The sequence below is a fragment of the Poecile atricapillus genome, chromosome 2 (assembly GCF_030490865.1).
Source record: "Poecile atricapillus isolate bPoeAtr1 chromosome 2, bPoeAtr1.hap1, whole genome shotgun sequence".
Classification (NCBI taxonomy): Eukaryota; Metazoa; Chordata; class Aves; order Passeriformes; family Paridae; genus Poecile; species Poecile atricapillus.
This window is the reverse complement of record NC_081250.1, coordinates 46,120,190-46,143,263: the sequence shown is the minus strand read 5'-3', so window position 1 is coordinate 46,143,263 and position 23,074 is coordinate 46,120,190. Positions and strand designations below refer to the sequence as shown.

Below are 23,074 nucleotides of genomic sequence, written 5' to 3'. Positions count from 1 at the left end.
AGCCTGCAGGTTCTCCAAATGTTTACTCCATACTTGCTAGAGAAAACTCCTCCCAATGTGTTCACAATTTTTAGTGCTTTGGTTTTCAGATAACACAAAGCCTTCACGAGTAAGTGCCAACTCCCAAGCTTTTAACAACTGCCTGGGTAACTGGATCCCCAGACTTAACAACGTACATATGGCAAAACATCACTTTGTCTCTCATATTCCAGCAAAAAGACCCCCAGTTAAACAGTCAGCCTTTGAAAGCAACCTGAGGAACAATTGTGGCATTCATATTCTCAAGCCAAAGGCACACAGAAAGAGATTCTCTGACTCTCCTTCTCTTTCAAAAACAAATGCATATGGACTGTTTTTCAAGTCTGTGAAAGAAAAAGATATTCCTATACATTTCCAAACTGCACATTCCTTATCCTGTAAGTTAACCAACAGGAAGAGCTGTACATTTCAAGTGATGAAGCTTCAGAAGCAATGGCAGCTAATGAAAGAACCTAGCATCAAGAAATCCATAGAAACTCCTAACTCCACATGCATTTCCTAGTAACACTACAGAGAAAAGAGGTGGGAACAGAAACTGAAAAGAGCCTTGTCAGGCAAACCAGGTTGATTCCCATTAGGACAGGCAGCCCAGCTCTATGATCATTCAATCATAAGCTTTCCAAATTCACTCTGAGTGATGTCCATTTGAGCAGTGCTGTAGACCTTTGCTTTTCTGCATTTCACAGTTTCAGGTATGCAGCACATGCTCAGAGAATTCATATCCACTGGTTCTAGTACCAATACCCATTTAGATTAAATGGCTGGCTTTTCCTGCTCATTTTTAACTTTCCAACAGTTTCTTGGAATGCAACCACATGCAATACAGTGTTTCAATGAATACTTCAAAGGTCACGATCAATACTTTAAAGGTCATTGAGAACAGCCCTGTAGAGAAGGATTTGGGGGTGACAGTTGACAAAAAACCTCAACATTAGCCAGCAATGTGCACTTTGCACATTGTAGCCCAGAAAGTAAACCACATCCTGGGCTGCATCAAAAGGAATGTGGCCAGCAGGTCAAGAGCAGTGATTCACCTTCACTAGTCTTCTTGTGCCTGTGTGTCTGTCCTCTGCAGCTGTCCACCTGGCAAACAGAACCTGTGAAACTATTACCTCAAAAGCAAACCACCAAAACAAGGCTTGCTTTTTGGTCACCTCAGTTCCCCATTTCAGCTTACCACAACTGTGTTTGCTTACCAGCTGTGAAGAGGCAGAAGATGAAAAGGGAAGAATGTTCCTGTACCTACAGAGGTGAATACAGCCTCCAAATCTACTTTGTTTGCCTAGCTAGGGAAGCTCTTCTACATTCTCCTTTAATATGGACTGTCCAGGGACTATCTCATCCAGTTTTGGTAGAAAGAATTAAAATGCCTTTCTCTGAAAAGTGGATCAGAATTTATATGCACCGATAAACATTATCACACAACAGGATTACATACATTGTCATTCTTGCCCTCAAATCACACTGCTTCACACTTAGCCTTGATCACATGTGGTCTCATTTCTCTTCCAGGTATTTCCTCGTGTCAGTTCCCAAGCTTATGCTGTTGTTATTCATTCCTACTGCACAACTTCATAAGGCACCCCGTTTTTATCAATCCAGCATTCCTTACTGTCCAGCTCTTGCACAACTTTCCAATTTTCCTCTGAAATACTAATTCCTCAAGTTTGCTTATCATAGCTCAATTTTATAGTGTAAACAATACCAGCACCACTTTCAATCTTGAGAAATACTTCTTGCAAGTACCTTTCAAACCAATAGTTCCTCTTCTGACTCAAATCTGTTTCTGCTTCCTCTCCTACTCTTTACCCAAGTACCAGCTCTTGCACTAATTCTCCTGTATCTCTACCTTAAAAATAAGTGTGATCCATTATCAAGTTCCCAGCAGATTAGAGCTCCTCCATTTCTTTCACAGTGAAAGGAATTCAATCACTTATTCTTACAAAAGATGCAGGTCAGTCAGGCATGATCTATCTTTAGCAAATGCACATAGGACTCAGTCTACTTAGTTTCATGTTGGTAATTAATTCTTTCCTTCAAAAATTCTCTAGAGTCTTGCATACTACTGATGTCAAACTCATTAGGTTACAGTTGTGCTGCTCCTCGCCTCCATTTCTTTTAGGAAACGTTCTCCATAGTTCAGTAAAAAAATCTGCTACGTCAGAGGTAGGATACACTTAAAATTAGATTTCTGTTTAGTTTTCCCTTAGGAAGTGTGGCTGGTTGTGGTTCTACTGATTGTCATTCTATTCCTGCAGTTCTTCTCCCCATGACTCAGCTACCCTGTCCCCTTCCCAAACTGCCTTCCTTTCCAGCTTCTCCAGGTAATTTCTAGAGATGAAGAAAACCTCAGTTCAGAGGTATTTCGACCTAATTTTTGACACCACCCCAAAAATACTTTTTTTAATGGAAACAAAATAAAATTCACTGCTACTAATTTATAGTTTGGGGGCTTGTTTGGGTATTTTGTTCTTTTTTTCCTTACATCACCACTGGTTAATGTGCAAGAAAATTAATACACACTCCAGAAGAACAGAAGAAAAAAAAGCCTAGGCCTTTTCCAAGAGGCCAGCAAGGAGAGGGCAAAAATATGCTCTCCATCCTACAGATACCCAACTAAGGTTCACCTTGTAACAGTGTTTGACAAGAAAGTGCCTGATAAATATCACAAGCCTCACAACCAAGATGATCTAATTACTTCACAGGAACAGATCCTGTGAACATCTATATACAAACAGCGCCCAGACACTCTGAGGAGAAAGGATGAATCTGAAAGCCATGCACATCTTTCAGAAATTGAGTTATTGCACCTTAGCTTCTGAGGAATCATGCTTGGATTTTTTGCTGAAGCAATAATTTAATTCTCAGCTACCTTGTATGGAACATGTTTATGTCAGTTCAACCCTTGTATAACAACAACCATCACATTCATTAGTGTCTTGGAAATTTTTATAAAGGCCAAGAAGTGGCTATGGAAAAAGACTCACTGGAAATCCAATACTATGTCTATCTTCTCTTATCATCGCAAAGCAACTGTGTAGGCAGCCCAGCTGGCCAACTACTTCTCCTGCTTCAAGGGGTAAAAAAGAATTAAAACAAACAGAACATAAACCAGCTATGAAATACATGACATAAAATCCTACTTTGGCCACACGAAGCAGTCAAGCATTTATGAAAACCGGAAAGAGTCAGGCAAAGAAAACTTAAATCCAGGGTGGGCTTGTTACCCTGGGGCTGTTTGGTACAAGATGCACCTGTGAGCACTCAATGATGGGCCGGCAGGGATAGAGGAAGGTAGATTAAAACACCATTTGGGATTTTTTCTCAGAATCCTCTGTCTGAACGCATTAAACACGCACGACTCAAAACAGATACGGTGCCACGGTGTGCACCACGGTCGCCTCTCATTCCCAGGAGCTCACCCCGCCGGCCCTCGCTCCGCCTCGCTCCCGGCGGGAGCGCCGAGGCCGGGCGGGAATGGAGGCAGCTCCCTGACCACGAACTGCCCGAGGCGAGCCGAGTCACGGCCCAACCAGGCACCCCTGGCCGAGGGAGGCCGCGGCCAAGCGGGGCCTCGCCGGCTCGCAGCCCCTCCTTTACCGCCCCCTGAGTGGAGCGCAGCCCCCCGGCCCCGCCGGACGCGCCCCTCCCGCGGCGGCTCCCGCAGCCGGGCAGGCGCCGCTCGGCGCGGGGGAGGGGAGCGGGGCAGGGCCGGGAGGAAGCGCAAGAGCGGAGCGGAGAGGCGGGAGTCGAGGGACACCCGCGCCCTCTCACCTGGCAGCCCTTCTTGTGGTGGAAGCCCACCACCACGATGTGCAGCACCGGGCCCCGCTTCTCCATGGAGCAGCCCGGCGATGGCCGCGCCGGAGGATGCCGCCGTGCCCGGGCTCTCGCTCCGCCCCCCGGGGTCCGGCGGGGACGCAGCCCCGGCCGCCTGCGCTTCCGCACCGCCCGGCCCGGGAGGGCGGGCACGGCCCTCAGCACCGCCCTCCGCCCGCCCCGCCCGGCGCCGGGCGCGGAACTCGGGATTACTTGGGGTGGGAAGGAGCTGCTCGATCGGCAAATCCAGGTGGTACAGATTAGTGGCAGCCCTGAAAGGAGTCTAGGGGTTGTGTCAGTACAGTTTAGTCGTGTTGGTTGCTGAAGGTTAAAACTGAGGAAAAAAATCAAGGTAAGGCTTCTTCCCTCAAGGGGCTAAACCTCCAACAAGAGGAGGCTCAGGAGCGATCATGGCTCTCTGAGTACCTGAAAGGAGGCCGTGGCCAGGTGGGGCCGGTCTCCTCTACTGAGCCTGCAGTGAGAGGGCAAGAGGAAATGGCCTTAAAATGAGACAGGGGAGATCCAGATTACATATTAGAAAAAAAAAAAATAATCAGTGTTAGTGTGGCCAGGCATTGGAATAGGCTGCCCAGGGAGGTGGTGGAGTCACCACCCCGGGGTGTTTAGGAGGCCTCTGGCTCTGGATGATGTGGGTTATGTGTTACAGTGGCAGTGCCGGATGGACATATGGACTGGATAATCCTAAAGGTCTCTTCCAACTTCGATGATGATTCTATGATTCTATAAACATGTCTTAGTGTACCTTAGAAAGAAGGCAGTTCAAAAACTTGTCCAAGACCATGGGCAAATTTAGTGTGAGAGGAAAAAAAAATTAAAGAACTGTATCTTACTGCTCTCACACCATGCTCTCTGTTTAACACCTTTGTAGTGATTAAATTCTAACTGCTTTGGTAGAGGCTGTAATCTTAATAATTTAAGATTCTCTGTGGAAATTGGAGGAAGATAATCTTCTTGAAAGAACTATAAAAGAATTGTGCTTAAAGAAAATCTCATCACTAACACAGTACCCAGGGGCTCAAATGATAACAATACAGCATGTAATCACATATTGTTTTTCAGCTTCAACAGAAGTGCTGTTATAGAAAACGTATACTGCAGGGAGCAGAGGATAAGCTACAAGGAGCAATCCTTCTGGCAAAGGAATTGTTTCTTATTAGTATTAGCCTGTAACTGACAGTTTACTATAATTTAAAAAAAAGAAAAATGCATTCAATATTGGCCATTATCTCCTGCAGTAATGAGATATCCCCCAAAAGATGCATATGAGTGTTTATGGTTCATTCTCATTTCATTCAGGAAAGTGCAGTCTGGCATCACTCTTACTGTTATGGATTATGCATTATAGAGGCATCTCAGTGATACTACTGGATAATGGTGGCTTATGGCTTCTCTGAATAGATTATTAGATTTATTTTTTTTTCTGCTTGAAATTCTCTTTCCTGCTAAAGCAGTAAAACTGTTGAACTGAAAGCATCAGTCTAGTCTAGGAAGATGAACTAGTTGGCATAATCGATGTTGTTTTCACAGTCACACTGCGTGCATTTATGGGAAAGAAAGACAAGTGAGAGCTGCTATGAAACAGCTCTCAGAAAAGTCTTAGAATTTTCCTAGGGGAATTTTCTTTCTTTATGCATAGCTAACAAATAGCAATGAAAACTCAGCCCTACAGTTCTTCTGTTACTCAGAGACTTTGCTTAAGAACCACCAGCTATGATATCATTACCATAGTAATAGTAATTTGTTAGTCATTCTTCAAGTCATAGCAATAAGGCAGAGTTCTCGGCTTACGTGCAGTGAGACTTCTAGAGATGGATAACCTTTCCCTGGGCAGTATAATAGTTTATGTCTGCAAGTAACACCAGAGCTAAGCAGTGCCCATGGCAATTGATAGCTCCCCTCTATTTGTTAGGTGTAGCCCAGCTTCTTGAAGAGCAAAGCTCTAAATTTGTGGAGACAAGCACGTGAATTAAAAATAAATGTCCTTTGATTTCTGTTGAAGAAAAGTATAGATAAAACCCTGACATGGATCTGAGGGTTGTATCTAATTTCTTCTGGATGGCAAGCTCACTTTGTTTTCGCAGTGTGTTTTCTTTGAAGCTCTTATCCAAAATGAATGCAGTAATCTGTAGAAAATTAAAAGAATCTCTTTTTTTTTTTTTTTCCAGTCTACAAGACCAAAGGTAATTTGAATTGTACATTTAGTTGCATTAGGGCATCATGATGTAGGAGGCAGTGTTCCAAACAGGCTTCCCCATGGAAAATACTGTATTTGATCCTATGGGAATGATGGTGTCATTCTCATGAGATTGATAGGATGCATGGAAGCAAAAAAGGGGAGCTTGGATTGTTAGGGACATTTGCAGACACAAATGCAATGTATCTTCTGTAACTTTAAAGAGGCTTAGATTTGGATGGCAGAAACATTGCTCTCAAATCCTGGCTGCTCTCCTCACACAAATACTCTCTTGTCCTGACCACTGTTGACATTTTCAGTGCCCCAGGGTCCCCACTCACTTTGGCTAGAAGAGTTTGCAGACCTCTAACTCCTGCTTCTTCAAGCTGGATGAGAAATATTTGAAGAAGATAACTGGTCAGAATTGCTTCCTTAGAAAACATTGGTTATGAGTAGTAAAGCAGAGATGTGTTCCAGTGGGTTATGAGGGTAGCAGAGAGAAGCTTGAGAGCCCAGGTGCAGCTGTTAATTATTTGTGAAGTAGACACTGCTCTTTGGGGGCCCTGATCCAAATGCTTCCCCTCCAAATACTAGTCATGAAAGGTGATCATTTTGTTTGCGATTCTGTGCTGTTTTCCTCAGAACCCCATTTCTTCTCTGGTGTCCTTTGTGGAAGCTCTGGAGGTTGGCAACAGTAAGCACAAAAATCCTTATCACAGCCTAATGCACACTGCAGGTGGGATATGGATGGTCTGTTATCTCATTTTCTTCTTTTCAAGACTGACATAGCACTAAGTACAGGAGACAGCTAAAGCCAGACAACACTGACAGGAGCGGATTGAAGGCTGAAACAAAAAAGAAATAGTGAGCATATGGTACATTCCCACAGTGGTTGTCAAGACAGACAACAAATATCTTTGAAGGTGGGCTAGAGAAATTGAAAACAGACAGATTCCAGAATGGTGATCAGCCTCTGACTGCAGTTTGGGTTTGGCTGGCAGCTCAGAAAGTTGTCGATCCACTCAGTGGGGAGGGTAAATGGAAGTGAAGGAAAAACTGTACAGGATACACATGTATCCCATTCTGTTCCTTTTCTTACTCTGGCTGTTAATGTGACAGCCAGAAAAGGAAACGAAATGCTTTTAGTCTGATCCTATGTGAAAGCTTTTTCGTAGCTGTTAATGGTTTCATCTTTTCCCAGCATCTCATTTGCCTTTGGTCCCTGCATTGGCAGAAGCATAGGGGCAAAGGTATCAGTGAAAGGGAGGTTCATCTGATCAGTGTTTTGAGCTGTTCTCTTGTTACACCTTGGTCATTCATGGGTTGGTGTCTTTGTGGCTGGTACTTAAAAGCGTGTACTTCTGTTCTTTTGTGCTTCATTTCACTGGGGTCCCTTTGCTAACAAGTGTGCAGAAGCAGCCAAGGTAAGCACTTCCAGGTGCAGGGATCTTTGCAGTACAGAGCAGGCAGATGAACCGAGATCAGCAGGAGCTGAGGCTGTTACCACAGCTCAAGACTTCTTGAACATTCAGTCATTCCATTCATGCATTCATTCCAAGCTCTGTAACTAGGAACTGTTGAAGAAGAGGAATGAGAGCAATCCATGGTTGAACATGTTTTGGCCCAACCAAATGCCAGCACTGTTTCTGATGCCATGAGTACCTTAGACAGGCTATACAAAATCCCCATAAAAGTTGGCAGTCAACATCGCTAGTGGCAATGTGTGTAGGTAACATCTTTTTCTGCACAGCTTGCTGAGGAACCTGAAGAAGTGATGCTGCCAGCAGATACCATGTGCTGAACAGGAGGACAGAGAGGCGAGTTTTTAGGCCAGTTTCAACTACTGTAGAGCTGCTTATGGTCAGGAACAACCTTTGTGTCCATCTTTCTGCACTCCCTTGATTGCCATATGGATGTTATTTTCAGTTCTGAGGACAGACCTGGATGCCCTTCCCTGAGGGCATGCTCCAGGGCTTCCTGTAAACATGTCCTGAGTCTTCTGTGTTGAATGTAGACTCCACCTGTGCCTTGTGTTTACTGAAAGAGATTTGGAAGGAGTCAGGCTTTACCTGTCTCAAGAGTTGTTCCAGACAATTTTGATGGAATTTTGTCACTTGTTCCTGACTGCGTCTGAAGTAAATAGAAGTTAGGTTGGACTTGCCACCAATACAGCTGCCTACTCAAAATCACCCATTAATCCTAAGTTGGTCACTGCTGCTTTTAAGGCCATTAGTTAATGAAAATGCACTGCAGTCTGTGGTCAATAAGATAAACACAATGTTGAGGAATGCTAATTGCAAAGGATCCTATTTTTCCCTCTCAAGCTGTGGAAGAAGGGCACTTTTCCCTTGGGGCCACTCTGCTCCGGAAAGTGCCTGGATAGAACAGCTGCCCAAGTGCAGCAGCCCTCCTGCCTGTGTGTGTTCCAAACAGCCTTCTGCCAGTTTTCTGCTTCCTGGTCTGTTAGTCATTTAGCTGTGTCATTCCAGTGCTCTGCTTTCACAGCTTGTCTGGATATGGATGGTGATACTGGTATTTGAAGTGTCCACCAGCATCATGGAAGAAGGCCATTACATCCCTTCATTCCATTCATAATGGGACAGATTCAATAATCTACATTCCCTCTGTCTGTGGCTCACTAATACTGCATTTCTGCTGTGACAGATCTGATCTCCTGCAGGAGAGGACAATTTTCTTGAGGACAATTAATGGATAAAATCCATAGTTTCAGTGTTTACTTACTTTTACTTACACTGGAAAACCCCAAACTCTGTCAACATTCCTTTCATCCTCTCCTTAGGTGCAATCAGGGTTCAGTACAGCTGGGCCACCTGCAAGGGGTTAGATTTTTTTCCCATACACTCAGCTGATGTATGCCAGGTTATTTTTCTGCATTTTATAAATTTTTTGGGTGATCCAGGTGAAAGACTCTGGTGACAGTTACCCCATATGGAGTACTGCATCCAGCTCTGCAGTCTCCAGCACAAGAAGGACATGGACCTGTTGGAGTGAGTTCAGAGGAGGGCCACCAAGATGATTATAGGGATGGAGCACCTCCTATGAGGAAAGGCTGAGAGAATTGGAGTTACTCAGCATAGAGAAGGCTTTGGGATGTCCTAATTATGGCCTTCCAGTACCTGAAGGGAGCCTACAAGTGTTTGTAGTGACAGGACAAAAGAGAACAAGTTCAAACTGAATGAGAGTAGGTTTAGATTAATTATTAGGAAAACATTCTTCACTGTCAGGCACTGGAACAGGTTGCCCAGAGAAGTTGTGGATGCCCCAGTCCTGGGAGTGTTCAAAGCTGGGTTGGATGGAGATTTAAGTAACCTGATCTAGTGAAAGGTGTCCCTGCCCATGCCAAGGGGGTGGAACTAGATGATCTTTAAGGTCCCTATCGACCCAAACCATTCTGAGGTTCTGAGTTGTCCTGATGACATGCTAATGCTTTGCAAAAATCCGGGTTTAGTGAAAAAGCCTTGGGGAAAAAAATCTTAGGTGGTGTAAATAAACTTGAGACATTTCCCATCTCGCCTAACTGCACCTACCGCTTCAGCAGCTCATTGCTACACAGCAGTTTTCCAAATTGCACCTGAGCCCGTAGGAAATACAAAGTTAAGTTTAAAAAAAAAAGGGAAAATCTCCTTTATCTGGTTTTGCGGGCCGCTGGTCACGTGGGTGCGCCGCCGCCAATCGGAGGGCGCCGCGGGCGCTCGCGAGGCTTCGGTCTCCATGGCAACGCTGGGCCCGCAGCGGTCCGAGCGCCGGCGGAGCGGCCGCCATGGTGAGTAGCGGGAGGGGGCCGCCGCCGCCGCCCGGCGTTCCCGCTCCGTCCCGGCACGGAGGCGCTCCACGTCGGGCGGCCGGCCCGCAGGCGGGGCTCGGGTGCGGCCTGTCGTCATGAGGGAGCCGCTCGGGGCAGCTGCGGCCGCCACCTGCCCTCCTGGGCATCCCTGCCGTCCTGCGGAGGCTCCTAGGGCTTGAGGTTTTTGAGGGATCCGGTGGCCTATCTGCGTATCACCGTGGGTGACTCGGAGATCAGGAGTGGCCTGTGCTTATGTGTTTATTTATTAGTATAATTTCCTTTCTGTCTGTAATGAATAGAAGCTTTTCAATTAAAAAAACCCACCAACCCTCCAGCAACAGGAAAGAGGACACTAATTTAGCTTTCCGTCAGATCCCTCATCTGCAATATGTGGGACTTTGTGGGCGACATCGGGCTTGCAGCCGCATTATAAGAGCTGGTTTTATTTAGTGCTGGTGCTGGTTCCTCAGCTGCATTTAGTTCCCGAAGTATTGATTGTTCATCCAGGTATTCCAGGGTTGTATTGTCACTGGAGCTTCCCTAAGGACAAGGTGAACTGTTTTGTCTGAGTTACTACATGGCTGTCTCTCTCCAACACCAGCCATGCTAACAAAGTACATCGGAGTAAATTAAATGGACCTGCCTTTGCATCAGCTCTCCAGGGACTGTGGTGATAAACTTCCACTCGTGCCCTGTTGTGCCTCCTTGTCACTCATGCATGAACAGCGTAGTTCTGATGTGATTGCTCATGCCAGTAGTTCTTTGAAATAGAGGCATACATAAAAGGGCTACTCAGCCAGGTCTGAAATTACTTTCTTCTTAATTTGTGCTGGCAATATTTGTTTATGGGCAGTAGACTGTTGGGAAACAAATTCAGATTATCATTTGTGATCTCCTTCATCGAAAACAGCATGGCCAGCAGGTTGAGGGAAGTGATTCCCCCCTCTGCTCTCATGAGACCCTGTCTGGGCTGCTGCATACAATTGTGGTGCTTCCAGCATGGGAAGGACATGGAAGTGTTGGAGCAAGTCCAGGGGAAGGACATGAAGCAGACAAGAGCACTGGAGCACTTCCCCTTTGAAAACAGACAAGTTGGGGGTGTTTAGCCTAGAGAAGAAGAAGGTTGTGGAGAGAGTTCCTAGCAAACTTCCAGTATCTGGAGGAGGCCTACAAGGAAGCCAGGGAGGCACTCTTCATCAGGAGCTGCAGCGATAGGACAAGAAGTAATGGGCACTAGTTGAAAGAGAGTAGGTTTAGATTCGATATACAGAAAAAATCTTTATTGTGAGGGTGATGAGACACTGCAGCAGGTTGCCCAGGGAAATTATGGATGCCCCATCCCTGACAGTGCTCATAGCCAGGTTGGCTGGACCACTGAGTAACCTGGTCTAATGGGAGGTGTCCCTGCCCATGGCAGGGAGTTAAAACTAGATAAGCTTTAAGGTCCCTTCCAACACAAATGCTCTGTGAATCTATAATTCTGTGAGAAGTCTCAAGAGTTTACATAAAAAGTAACAAACATAACAGACTTTCCTCTGGGTTTTTTGTTAGTACATCTATGGAAGATACATCATTCAGCTACCTTATGCATGTGCAGTGCAATACCTAGATGTGTTTATCCAAGAGTTTCCTCTCCTGTACAGTCCTGCTGGTTCTGATCCTCTGATTGCCTCTGTCTCTGATTTTTTATGATTTTTTTGAGGTTACTTGAGGCCTTGCTTCCAAGTACTGGAGCTTTCTCACCCGCTTATGAGAGGTGTATAGGGATCAGACATATGAAAATATCTTGGTTTTCACCATGCTAGTTAGCATGCTAACCCTGTGAAAGCAGTCACAGACACTACTCAGAAGGCAGGTATTCACAGTAGTTAAGCTCATTTTTCCGTATGTTTGTCTTTGTGCTTGTGTCCTCCTCCGCAGGCAGAGCTGGGCGTTAATGAGCACCACCAGAACGAAGTGGTCAGTTACATGCGCTTCGCTCGTTTCAAGCGTGGCATGTGTCTCAAAACAGTGGATTCTTGTTTTCAGGACCTCAAGGACAGCAGGTACTGTGTGGGGCAGTTCTGAGCAAGAATAAAGCAAAATATGCTAGCTGCAGTAGCAGGTTTGAATACTTTATGGGCTGACTTTTCTCCTTTAGATTTGTATGTTCTTGTATTTTCCAGAAGTTACAAGTCAAATGCTTTTAACCCCAAGTTGGTCAAATTCTTAGGAATTAACATTGACAACATGGCATTGCTTCATATCTTGCTTCTGATATCTAAATTCAATGTAAGGCTGAAGCTGAATTAGTATTTGTGATTTTAATTATTTAAAGAGAAAATTCAAATACAATATCCAATTAGTAATGCTGTGGTCATCTAATAATGACAGACAGTTTTTAGAAAATATTGCATTATATGAGTGGTACCTGTGTAGTGAAATCTCATAACAAGGCAGAATTACCATACCTGACTCATCTTGACCTCTCTGTTTAGACTTGTTGAAGAGACCTTCACAGTTGACGAGGTGATAGACATGCTGGATGGACTGCAGAGCGTTGTACACAGTGAAGTGGAGTCAGAGCTCATAAACACAACTTATACCAACGTTTTACTTCTGCGGCAGCTCTTTTCACAGGCTGAGAAATGGTACCTGAAGTTACAGACAGACGTCTCTGACTTGGAGAATCGGTAACAGCTATTGGACTATATTTTCAACAAGAAAACTTCAAAGTGTTGAATATTTGCATTCTTTATGTAACCATAGAAACCTATTCTTTTACTATGGGGTCAGTGATAGATTAACTTTGATGTTTCCATTCATAAAATAGCAAGATACAAAATAATTTCAAACTTGTGAGCAAGATGTTTTATTAGTAATATTCTTACTTGATTTAATCATTTAAGAGCAGGTGACTGGACTCAATTAAAAAAAAATTGTTGTCTGGTTAGATTATATTTTAATTAAGGATGCTAAATCTATTGTAATGCATGTATCATGCCATTGCATGACACATTTGTGGTATTTGTGTAGGGCTTCACCCTGTACTTCTAACAAGAATTTTATATGTAAGAAAAAGCATAGCATTTGCCTGGTAAAATGTGTTTCATAGCATAGCTCTTAGTAAAGAAATGTCTCCTTACATTTTTCTTAGGTAAATAAATGCCTTTTTATTTTTTTTTTTTTCAAGAGAATTATTGGACCAGGTTGCTGAGTTTGAAAAGTCAGAATATACATCTTCAAACAAAAAGGTAGAATTTTATTTTCATCAAATTGTAATCAAATGTCATGTAGAGTCATGACAGATGTTTAAAATGCATAGTATTGACTCTTTGTGCTTAAGAGGAAACCAAAACCAAAACCCAAACCCCATCCTTTTTTTTTTCAAAGCAGTCTTTGAAACTGTCCAAAACGTACCATTTTGTATTTTGGCACCAAAGTTCCCTCTGAATTGCCTTGGCTGTTTCCAGAGTGCCTGTTCTGCACTTTTGGGGTGTGCCTCACACACCTCATCCCAAGATCAGCCAGACCAGGGATGTGTTGAAGCATCTGCTTCTGGGTTCCCTTTCCCTGGCACCTGGTGTGAGACTGGGACATTCACTTGTCCCAGCACGGACTGAAGAGCTGCCAAGATTGCACAGTACAGATATCACTCTAGCTTGTCTTGCATGAATATGATTGCATCTTATTTTTATTAGATTTGTAACATAAAGGTGTACCTATATATTATGTATAATATGTATAGTATATATATATTATTTTTTATACCTTAAGTGTGAAATAATTTGAAGCTTTGTAAATACTTTATACTCTTGCAATCACTCAAATATTATGTTCTCCTTACTCCTTTGTCTTTTGGTTTCTGCAGGATTGTCAGTATTTTGTAGAATCACGTTTGCAATACTTTTATGTCTTTATGCAGGATCTATGTTTAACTTAAGCTCAAAGTGAAGATCATAATTTAGGAGACAAGGAAGCAGTAAAAAAGGAATTTGAAATAAAAGGTTGTTCATTTGCTTTGCTAAAGAAAGCTGAATTGAGTATCAGTAGTTATTTTACAGGCTAAAGGAGTACTTTTCTGCCTCCTGGAAATCTGTATAATTTAATTTTTCACCTTTTTTATTTCTTTAGTCCACTGCAGATCCTGTTAAACCAAAACTTGCTCCATTAAATGAAGGTGGGTCAGAGCTGCTAAACAAGGTAAGAACTTGACTGTTCATGCAGTTGTGGTCAATGATCATTCTGTTTATGCAAATGAACTGAATAGCTCTACAGTAATATTTGTATAATGTGTCTGTCACTGTACTGACTTCATGGTAATATACCTCAGAATGTGAAGTAAAACACTAGTAAATTATTAAATATTGTAAAGCATCAGAAATTTATTGTGCAGTTATGGTGTCTAACACGTATTACAATATTTGCCAAGACATTTTGATCTTTGTAGAAATTTATTTTTCCATTTAATGGACTAAATTATTATATTAGTTCCATGGAGCTATCTGGTGCTTCAACAAAGAAATAAATTAAAATATGTAGATGGCTGAAATTACTAGGTTGTTGAACATTTTCTGTATCGCTTGAAGTCAATCTCATTACATCCATTCTTTTTTGTTTTGTAAGTTAGTTAAATTCCTCCTAAAGAAACAGGCACTTAAAGAATTCGGATTTTGAAAACATCTGATTTCTCACTTGCTAAACATTTTCAGAATTACACTTTCCAGTACTCAATATTATCAGTAGTTTTTATTAGGTATTGTACTCATTTCATTCAACTGAACTTTTCTAAAATGTCACACTTCTTACAATACCCTTATAAGTTTTTGATAATCAAGATAATTAGCAAGGAGTTTTATTTTCTGTCTTCTGTTCTGCATTCCCAAAATGACGTGTTGAGTACGTCTGTCTCAAGCTGTTATTACTCACTACAATAATTAAGACTTGTATTTTGCTTATAGGTTAATGTAGTTCTTTTTCAAAAATAATTTCAAAATCATAACAGTTTTTCTTGAATATGTACATCTGTTGTCTTTTTTTTTTTCCCAAATCATTTAAAGTTCATGTGATGAATTTACTCTGACTGATAAAACATGGGTATTTCATGTGACACAGAAAAGGATATGCAGTAACCTGATATTTGTCTCTTTTGAAAAGGAACTGCAGATAAGATTTTACTTGCCTGTTGATTGAAAATGTGAATTATGAGCAACAATGAGATTTTCATCCCAGAACATGCGTTTTTTAATCATGAATTTTGATACTAACAAGATACTGATCTCAATAATCTCAATGCAATAAAGCATGTGTTTAACTGAGCAGCCCTATATGTTACAGTAGAATTGGAGACTTAATATTGCTTTCTCACTGAGGCTAAAAACCACAATAAATGAATGAATTCTTGATTTCTTATGAAGGCCATTTTTATAAGCATTTATGATCTCTTTTGCTTTCCTAAGTTATGAAGTGTGTTTTCTTCCCTGAAATGTTTGCAAAATCCAGAATGACACAAGAGTGTTCACAAGTATTTTCTTGTTCTTTAACAGACAGTTGCTCTTCTCCAAGAAGAAAATGAAAAATTGAAGACCAGACTCAGGACCATAGAAACACAGGTAAATTCCCTGTAATCTTGGATGCATAATGTTGGTTACATATTTTATAAACATTTAAATAAGAATAAATAAGGGTTATTATTCTTATGTTTTTAGTTAAAACGTGTTTCTGAGGTTTTAAATTTTCAATATTTTCCAGGCTACAGCTGCCCTAGATGAAAAGTCCAAGCTGGAGAAGTCACTGAGGGATTTACAGATGATCCAAGGAGATCAGAAGGTAAATATAAATATATCCTTCTGCTGCCATTTAATGCAACTCTTGCCAGTACATCTAAAATATTGGTTTGTATGGTGTGTTTCTTTTCTGACAAATGCAAGAGTTTGAGTTAGTGTTGTTCCTGCTGACATTTTCTGTTCCCTCTGGTATGTCAGTCAGCCGGTCATCTGTAATATTAGTTGATGTTATGACGTATTCAGGAACTATCAGGAAGTAGTATTCCAGAATTCATATTCCCAGGGCTGATATTTGTATTAACAGACAAATCTGCCTGTTTGTTTCTTCGTGTTTATTAATGTAAGAGTGATACCTAACCTGGTTTTTAGAGCGACAATAAAACACTAATTCTTTAACACATTTGTCACTTCATGTTGACATGAGCAAGCCAGACTTGCAGCTTGTTTGATTTTTCTGTAGTTCCCACTATAACAGCATACTGTTAAAAATGTTTCACCGTTTATTACTATTACTTGAGGTAAGAAGTTACTTGAGATCCTTAATTTTTTTTGTAAATGAGGACTCCAACATGGTGAGTTGCTGCTGGCAAAAAAAATGTAAGGAGCCTCAAGTCATGTTGACAGAAATTAATCTGTTCAGGTCACTGTAGTATTTTTCTAAGTTTCTACCTTTATTTTTCATTGTGTCTTAATTTTAAAACGTTTCAGTTCAGGCTTTGAACAAAATTAGAACACTTTAATCCCATTATTTTGTGTAATTGACTTTAAAATTCCTGCAGTATTTACAGATTAGGAGGTAAGGTTCAAGATTATAAAACATTTCTCTTTTAATTTTTATATTTTAATCCTGATTTCGTTTTATTTTGCTTTCTACCTGGTTTATGGTATGTACTTGGTTTTCTTAATATGTAAGAAGTTTACTTAGTAACTTTCAAAATTGTATTCAATAATATTTTTAATAGGGAACTTGATTAATCAGTCATGGCAAATATTTTCTTTCTCTGTTTTGTTAAACTTCAAATTATTGCAGGTTTAAAATATTAAAGCAGTGTATTAAATCGTGGCTAATACTGTTTGTAGTGTTAAAAGATTGGAACCAAATCTCATCCTGCTTTTCTGGATAAACATGAATTGGCCTCAGTGTCAGGGCTGCTGAGTATCTTCAGCTTTCATGTCCTAATTTGCTCTCTGTAATCTGTCACTTTCTCCCAGTTGCTCGTAAAGCAGTAGATTTCAAACTCCTTGAACAAATAAATGACTGCCAAACCACAATTGGTTCTTAAGGACCAACTCATCAGATTGATTTTTTTTTTTTTTTAATTAATAGTTAATAGATGGCTCCACATAGAAAGTGTGAGTCACAGTAACTGTAACTGGGAGTAATTCCCAGCAGTAACTGGAAGTAACTGCTTTGTTCGATCAGTTTAATTTGAGGATTTAGAATTTTTGCCTAATTATGTCATGGTTAGAAAGTAGCAACTAAAACATACAAAATGTATGTAATGCTTTTCAACACCACAGGCTTGGACTCTGTCTCAGAACTAAAAATAAGATTTTCTTCTGTATAGGTACTACTATCAAGTAGTTTCCTATTCACAAGTCTTAAGTTCCAGACAGAGAAAGGAACAGGGCTTTCTTAGATTTTAGATTTTGTTGGTTTTTTGGGTTTTTTTGTTTTTTTTTTTGTTGTTGTTGTTGTTGTTTTGTGCTTCTGGTTCAGCCTCATCCTGAGTTATTACTCTTTTGAGTTTGAAATTGAGCTTTAAAACCTAAGAATGTTTTGTGTTTGTTTTTTTTTATTTTATTTAAGTGAAAATCCATAGAACAGTTGCTTGATTATAATGTTTTGTGACCCAGAACTGATGTTCTGAAAATTTGAGTTGTTTCTTCTCGTAAGGAAACAGAAAAGTTGCTTTGCAACTTGGAGCCGCTTTGTGTAAGACATCTGAGAATGGTGCAATGTTGGTTGCATTGGCTGAGAGTGTGAGCCTTAACACTTTCAGCCTTTCCTACATATCCTACACTAACAGCTTTGGAAATGTTTCAAAAACACATTGTAGCATAGACATTCAGATCTTAAATGGTAATTTACTCTTTCTGTATGGTAAATAACATCTTATGATATGATACATCATCTGGCTCTAATTAATTCCTAAAGAAATGAAGTACTTAAGAATTAGAAGAAGAACTTAAAATCTCATCTTAGCTGAGAAGACATTCCAGCCATCTTTAGAAAGCATTTATTAACAATTTTTTGAAGTTATAAATCAGTCCCTGCTCTTTTTTTTTTTTTTTTAGTTGAAGCACTTCTGATTTAGGCTTTACAGGAGCAGTTTGTACATCATTATTAAAAATAAAGACGTACCTAGTTTATGTGGGATTTTGCACTTAAAATTTAAATTATTTATTCTCTTGAATTTGACATATTTTAAATGTTTCTTCTGTTGAAGAATAATGCAAACCAGGATATCACTGAACTGGAAAATAAAGTGGCAGCTTTGAAATCCCAGTTTGAGAAGACTTTGAATGACAGAACTGCAAACCAAAAGTTCTTAGAAGAAGACTTGATGACAACAAAACATGACTTATTGAAGGTTCAAGATCAGCTATCCACAGCTGAAAAGGTTAGTATTTTATTTTAATGTGAAGATTAATTCCTTACTCCCATTTTAACTGATTAGTAATTTAACAAGCACAAGCTACAAGATGCAGAGTTTACCAGGCCACACTTTTGCTGTTGTATTTTTGTTATTTCATTGGAAAAGCACATTATACATAAAATAGCAAACACACAACTAACTGCATGGTTATAACTAGATGAATATTAAATAATTGACTATTTGTCTAGATAGAATTTTTTAAATGAAAAGCGTATTCCCAGTCTTCTGAAGACTTTTAGTCTGATTTTGTTAGAAAATGAAATTGGTGTTTCTATGCTGCCCCAGTAATCTCATTTGAATCTACCAGTTGACTTCATCTAAATTTGAGTACATTACAGAAAACTACTATTGTCAAACTTGAGGAGGAAAAGTAGGCTTTTTTTTTTTTAATATTTTTGTCTAGTCTTCATAGTATGTAAATAATATGTTGGTGTTATTATGTAGGAACTGGAGAAGAAATTTCAGCAAACAGCTGCCTATCGCAACATGAAAGACATTCTCACCAAGAAGAATGAACAGATAAGGGATCTGCGTAGAAGACTTTCCAAGTAGGTGGTGCTGCTCTGTCTGTGTCAACAAGATCCTTGTTCTGGATCCATGTTCTGCTCCCCTTTTGTCTGTAAAACAGTCTATACATTTTCCCTTGGAAAAAACTTCTAATAGGCTATGCCCTGATTTTTGACATTCAGTCCTTTGAATGGATAGTGTGGTTAGGGGTGGTGTGTGCAACAGCAGCTGCAAGTAATGAGGGAATTTTTTATGGAGAGGATACAGAATGTTCATGGCTGTGGTAGAGAAGGCCTCAGGAGCTACACACAGAGATACAGATGGGAGATATTCCAGGTGCTTTGGCAATTGTTTGGATTTGTTGGTAGGTTATTCCTTCATTCTACTATTTCTACTATTTGGTAAACTGGCCAGTTTTAAAAGTTGAAAATAGTCTAAAAGGTAAATGCATTTGTCTGTGGCTTAAGTCATACAGTAAACTTTGACAGAAATGTGTCAGTGTTGGGTGTAATTTATTGCTTTGGTTTCATATTTTCATTAGAGACAAAATGTCTTTGGGGTATTTTCTAATCTGTTTTAATTATTTTTCTATTTATTCTTTTTTAATCTTCAGATATGAGTCAGAGGACTGAAATACCAAAAAGCATCTGGTCTATCAGAAGTTGTCATGGAAAGAAAATGTAGACTGGTATTATTTTTCAATAATTTTTGTTTTAATGGTGTATTCTTTGCTTCTAATGTTTAAAATAACTCTTTATTAATATTAATTTCACACTGAAACTCTTACCTTATTTCCTCGTAAACCTACAATTTACAGGTGTTAGTTTCTGCAGTGGTGTTTTTAATGGTTAACCATTGACATTCCTTGAGAAATAGCAAATAGGACCTTGTTGAAGAACTGAGAACATTCCCTACAAAAATGGGAGTTTATTTTTATTAAAAAAGGGGAGAAAAAAGATAAAAAATATATGCATTAGAGTTTTTGATGTCTTCAAGGTGGAAACTCCAGTTGTTATTTTTGTGTAGTTAATGTAGTTATGAAGTAGCATTATATGTAAAAACTGCATCAGTGAAAGAGTCAGAGGAATAAAAACAAACACTGATTCTGTAATGTTACTTCACACTGGACATGTCATAGCTCAGCAAAGTCTGATCAGTCGCACTTTTCTAGAGGGTGTTCATTAGATTATGAGATAAATATGCTTTATAGCCAAAGTGCTGGACCATTTCAAATGAAGTTTTGCTTTTTCACTTGAATTGATTTAAAGCAAATTTGAACATCAGAAGACAGAGATTCTGATTTTGCCAGTATTCTTAATATTGCAGTGGTAATCTAAATATGCGTTGGAAAGTTAGTGGAGCAACTTAATGGGAAATAAGTTATTTTAGAGGTTTTCATCTCCTTTCTTAATGTAGCCTCACCAGAAAACAGCTTACTTCTCTCGAGTCTTCCTGTAATTCTTTGCCTTGCATTTATTTGTCAGTTGCCTAATAGTGCATTCTACTTGTTCATTTGTCCTTGTTTATATGTATCTTGTATTTTACTTCAAATAAAATACTATGTTTCCAAATATTTAATCTTTAAGGAGCTGAGTTTTTTAATGGGAATGTTTTGTATAGCTATTTTAAAAACATCTGTAGGAATGGGTGACAGATCAGTAAAGAATCTTGCTAGAACTGAGAACATGTAAATTCATGCTCAAAGCCACTTCACATCAAACAGCTGTAAAAGAGAGTACCAGTGACAGGGCAGAGGAGAGACAGGGTGTTTTTGTTACAGAAACTGGCATTTAACAATGTTTTTCTCAGGAGCTGCTTGAACTGAAATGGATCTTTTTTCCTCATTTCTTTAATAAGTAAAGCTGTTAAAATTTATTAACTCAAATCTACCATATACTTGCAGTCTTAAGTTCTTCTTTTTTCTCTAAGTTTAATTTCTCATGTTTTCTGTAAGTTCTCCTGTCTTTTGCCTCCCGCTGGTTAAGTGAGGTTGGTTTGAGATAAAGCCCCGTGCCTGTGGCAGGGTATTATTGCTGTAGCACAACAGTAGAGTGTTATAGGGTGGCATCCTCCTCATGCAGTAACAGCTAAGATAATGAAAGGTATTATTTTTTCCCCTTGTACAGTCACTAAAATGTTAAGTTCTTAATAGGCATGTACCAAAGAGCTTTCTGGACTGTGTTTGCATGAGTACTGGTCTGGGTGAATGTTGTGGGTTTTATCTTCATAATAACACTCACTTTAATGAGATCAATTACTATTTCTAGAATGGCAGGTAAAGGGTGAATGAAGAAAGCCAGAGAGTCTCATGACTCCTGCTGGTCTTCTTTTCTCATCAGTCTTTGACTCTAGAATATTGGCTCTGTGATCAGCCTTCATTATCTGCTTAGAAATCTCAGCAAGAAAGTGCACTGTCAGCTTCAGTATATGGCTAGGTCTCAATGAAGTAAGTTGGCTGTAGGCAAGTATTGTTACACACCTTGTTATCTCCTCAAATGAGTAAGGCAGTTCTTGTAAAGAGCTGTGCGTTGCAAAATTGCAACTCAGACTTTTTGATTTCCTGCCTTGCAGATTGGCAGTTTAGTGAGTGTGAGATCACTATGATGCTTACTTTTTGTGCTGCAAAATGGCTAATTAAAAGTCTTGTGTGGAGCTCTTGATGAAAAATGCATAATTTTTGATAGGTAGTGTACCTGTCAAAGAGGACCTGGAGCATTATACAGTGGCAATTTTTTTCTTGAGATAGGTACAATATTTTGAAGATGGGGATGACATCTGAATGTCTCCTGACAGTGCCTGATGTTTCTAAAAGTTCATTTCTTTCCCCAAGGTGTAAATTCTAATACTGTTTTTAGCAACCTTTGTTCCTTGTACTGTTCAAATAGACATCATCCATTTCTTCTACTTCAGTTGTTAATTCCCTAGTTATGCCTGAAGGGAATGTTTAAAAATAAAATTTCTGTGTAACTGGCTGGTCTGCAGAAATCAGATCTCTTTCAGGATGGTTTGGGTTTGGTTTTTGGTTTTGGTTTAGTTTTTCTTGCAGACTGAAGAGTATAGGAATGAGATCTAGGCATCTCAGCTTTGCTAGTACTGACTCTGACAGCCAACAGCCCTATGTTCCAACAGTGACTTCAGGGATTGTTAATAAATGAGCCAGCAGTCCTGCATGTTGCCATCTTAATGAGACCATATATTAATCAATGATCTTTAACTGTTCATGAAGTACTCATTAACCTGTTTTTCTCTTGTGGCTAATAGCCATTTTTAAAATGTCCTAAAGTGAATACTAATGCATACATTGACACTTAACCTGCAAGTGCACCTTCTTGTTTGATAGACTAGTATTTAAAACAGCTGAAATTTGGACATTTTCCACATACCTTGCTTTTGGGAAACACAGTCATCTGCCTGGAACTTAGATTTCAGTCCAGCCAAAATGTTTGTGAGATTTCTTAGTCTGATCTCCCTTTTCTGGCATTATCAAGGAAATGACTTGATACAGATACAGTCTTGACTTCTGTGTGATATGAAATGCTGTGAAACCACAGTGAAATCTTTACTGCCTCAGTAAGCAAATGTGAATTATGTTGGGGTATCAGCTGAATGGATCAAGCTTAGATGGTTTGATCTGGTCTAGAAGGATGTGCCTTCTAAAACATTTTGAAGTAATTTGAAGGTAAGTTTGTATATGAGCAGGTAAGAGTTGTTATTATGATTGTTACCATAGTTATTTTTTAACTGAGTTTGAGCAGAGAATGTGCATAGGGAGTTACCCTATGATTGTTAATTTCGACAACGTCCCAGGAAAAGTGTTGTCCCAGGATTCCTGCCCTGCTCTGGCTGCCTACAGACTCTCCCTGAAGACATCTAGATATGCTCTCCTTAGAGGGGTCTCCTCTTGGACATATCCTGACTCATTAGGTAACTTCTTTGGAGTCATCTCTTCTCCAAATAAAGGTGGGTAGGTACATGTCATTCTGTTTCAACAGAAACTTTTGTTTGTTAATTATTTTTTAATTATTATTTTTAGGAACTTGTTGATGTAGTGCCTTGGAGTGTCTGTGGTAAGTCATGGTGATGCGGAGTGGTTGGTGCAGGACTGTGGCAGGGCAGCTCACGACTGACAGCTGCTGGTGAATAAGAGAGCTGCCTGGAGACCTCCCCTGACTGCAGGCCAGCTTTGACAGAGAAAGTGGGAACTGGCAGGTGACAAGCAGAACTAACTGAGTAATCCAGCTGTCTTTCAGTGACATGCCTGTTTCTGACACTCATTTGACACGGG

At 40.1% G+C, this 23,074-nt stretch overlaps 2 protein-coding genes across 4 annotated transcripts in view; one reads left to right on the top strand and one right to left on the bottom strand.

Moving 5' to 3' along the window:
- AVL9 (AVL9 cell migration associated) overlaps positions 1-3,988 on the bottom strand; it is a 44,471-nt gene extending 40,483 nt beyond the window's left edge. The window contains exon 1 of the mRNA XM_058833696.1: positions 3,814-3,988. Within this exon, the coding sequence (XP_058689679.1) occupies positions 3,814-3,879 (66 nt within the window). The 5' untranslated portion in view covers positions 3,880-3,988. The remainder of the gene's footprint in view (positions 1-3,813) is intronic.
- An 82-nt stretch (positions 3,989-4,070) lies between these two features.
- On the top strand, positions 4,071-20,354 carry LZTFL1 (leucine zipper transcription factor like 1). Of its 3 annotated transcripts, none has more exons than XM_058831810.1 (10): positions 4,071-4,210; positions 11,778-11,902; positions 12,335-12,529; positions 13,030-13,090; positions 13,971-14,039; positions 15,383-15,448; positions 15,588-15,665; positions 18,073-18,246; positions 18,727-18,830; positions 19,403-20,354. In XM_058831810.1, the coding sequence occupies exons 2-10, from the start codon at positions 11,826-11,828 to the stop codon at positions 19,419-19,421; spliced, it is 843 nt and encodes a 280-aa protein (XP_058687793.1). In that variant the 5' UTR covers positions 4,071-4,210; positions 11,778-11,825; the 3' UTR covers positions 19,422-20,354. The 3 variants fall into 3 exon arrangements, with proteins under 3 accessions (XP_058687793.1, XP_058687792.1, XP_058687794.1); XM_058831809.1 differs by lacking the exon at positions 4,071-4,210 and adding an exon at positions 9,794-9,836; XM_058831811.1 differs by lacking the exon at positions 4,071-4,210 and adding an exon at positions 10,054-10,074.
- Positions 20,355-23,074: the final 2,720 nt, after the last annotated feature.

Coding starts and splice junctions, on each gene's coding strand:
- LZTFL1 (XM_058831809.1), top strand. Junction 11,903..12,334: donor CAGGACCTCAAGGACAGCAG/GTACTGTGTGGG, acceptor CTCTCTGTTTAG/ACTTGTTGAAGAGACCTTCA. Junction 18,247..18,726: donor AGCTATCCACAGCTGAAAAG/GTTAGTATTTTA, acceptor GTTATTATGTAG/GAACTGGAGAAGAAATTTCA.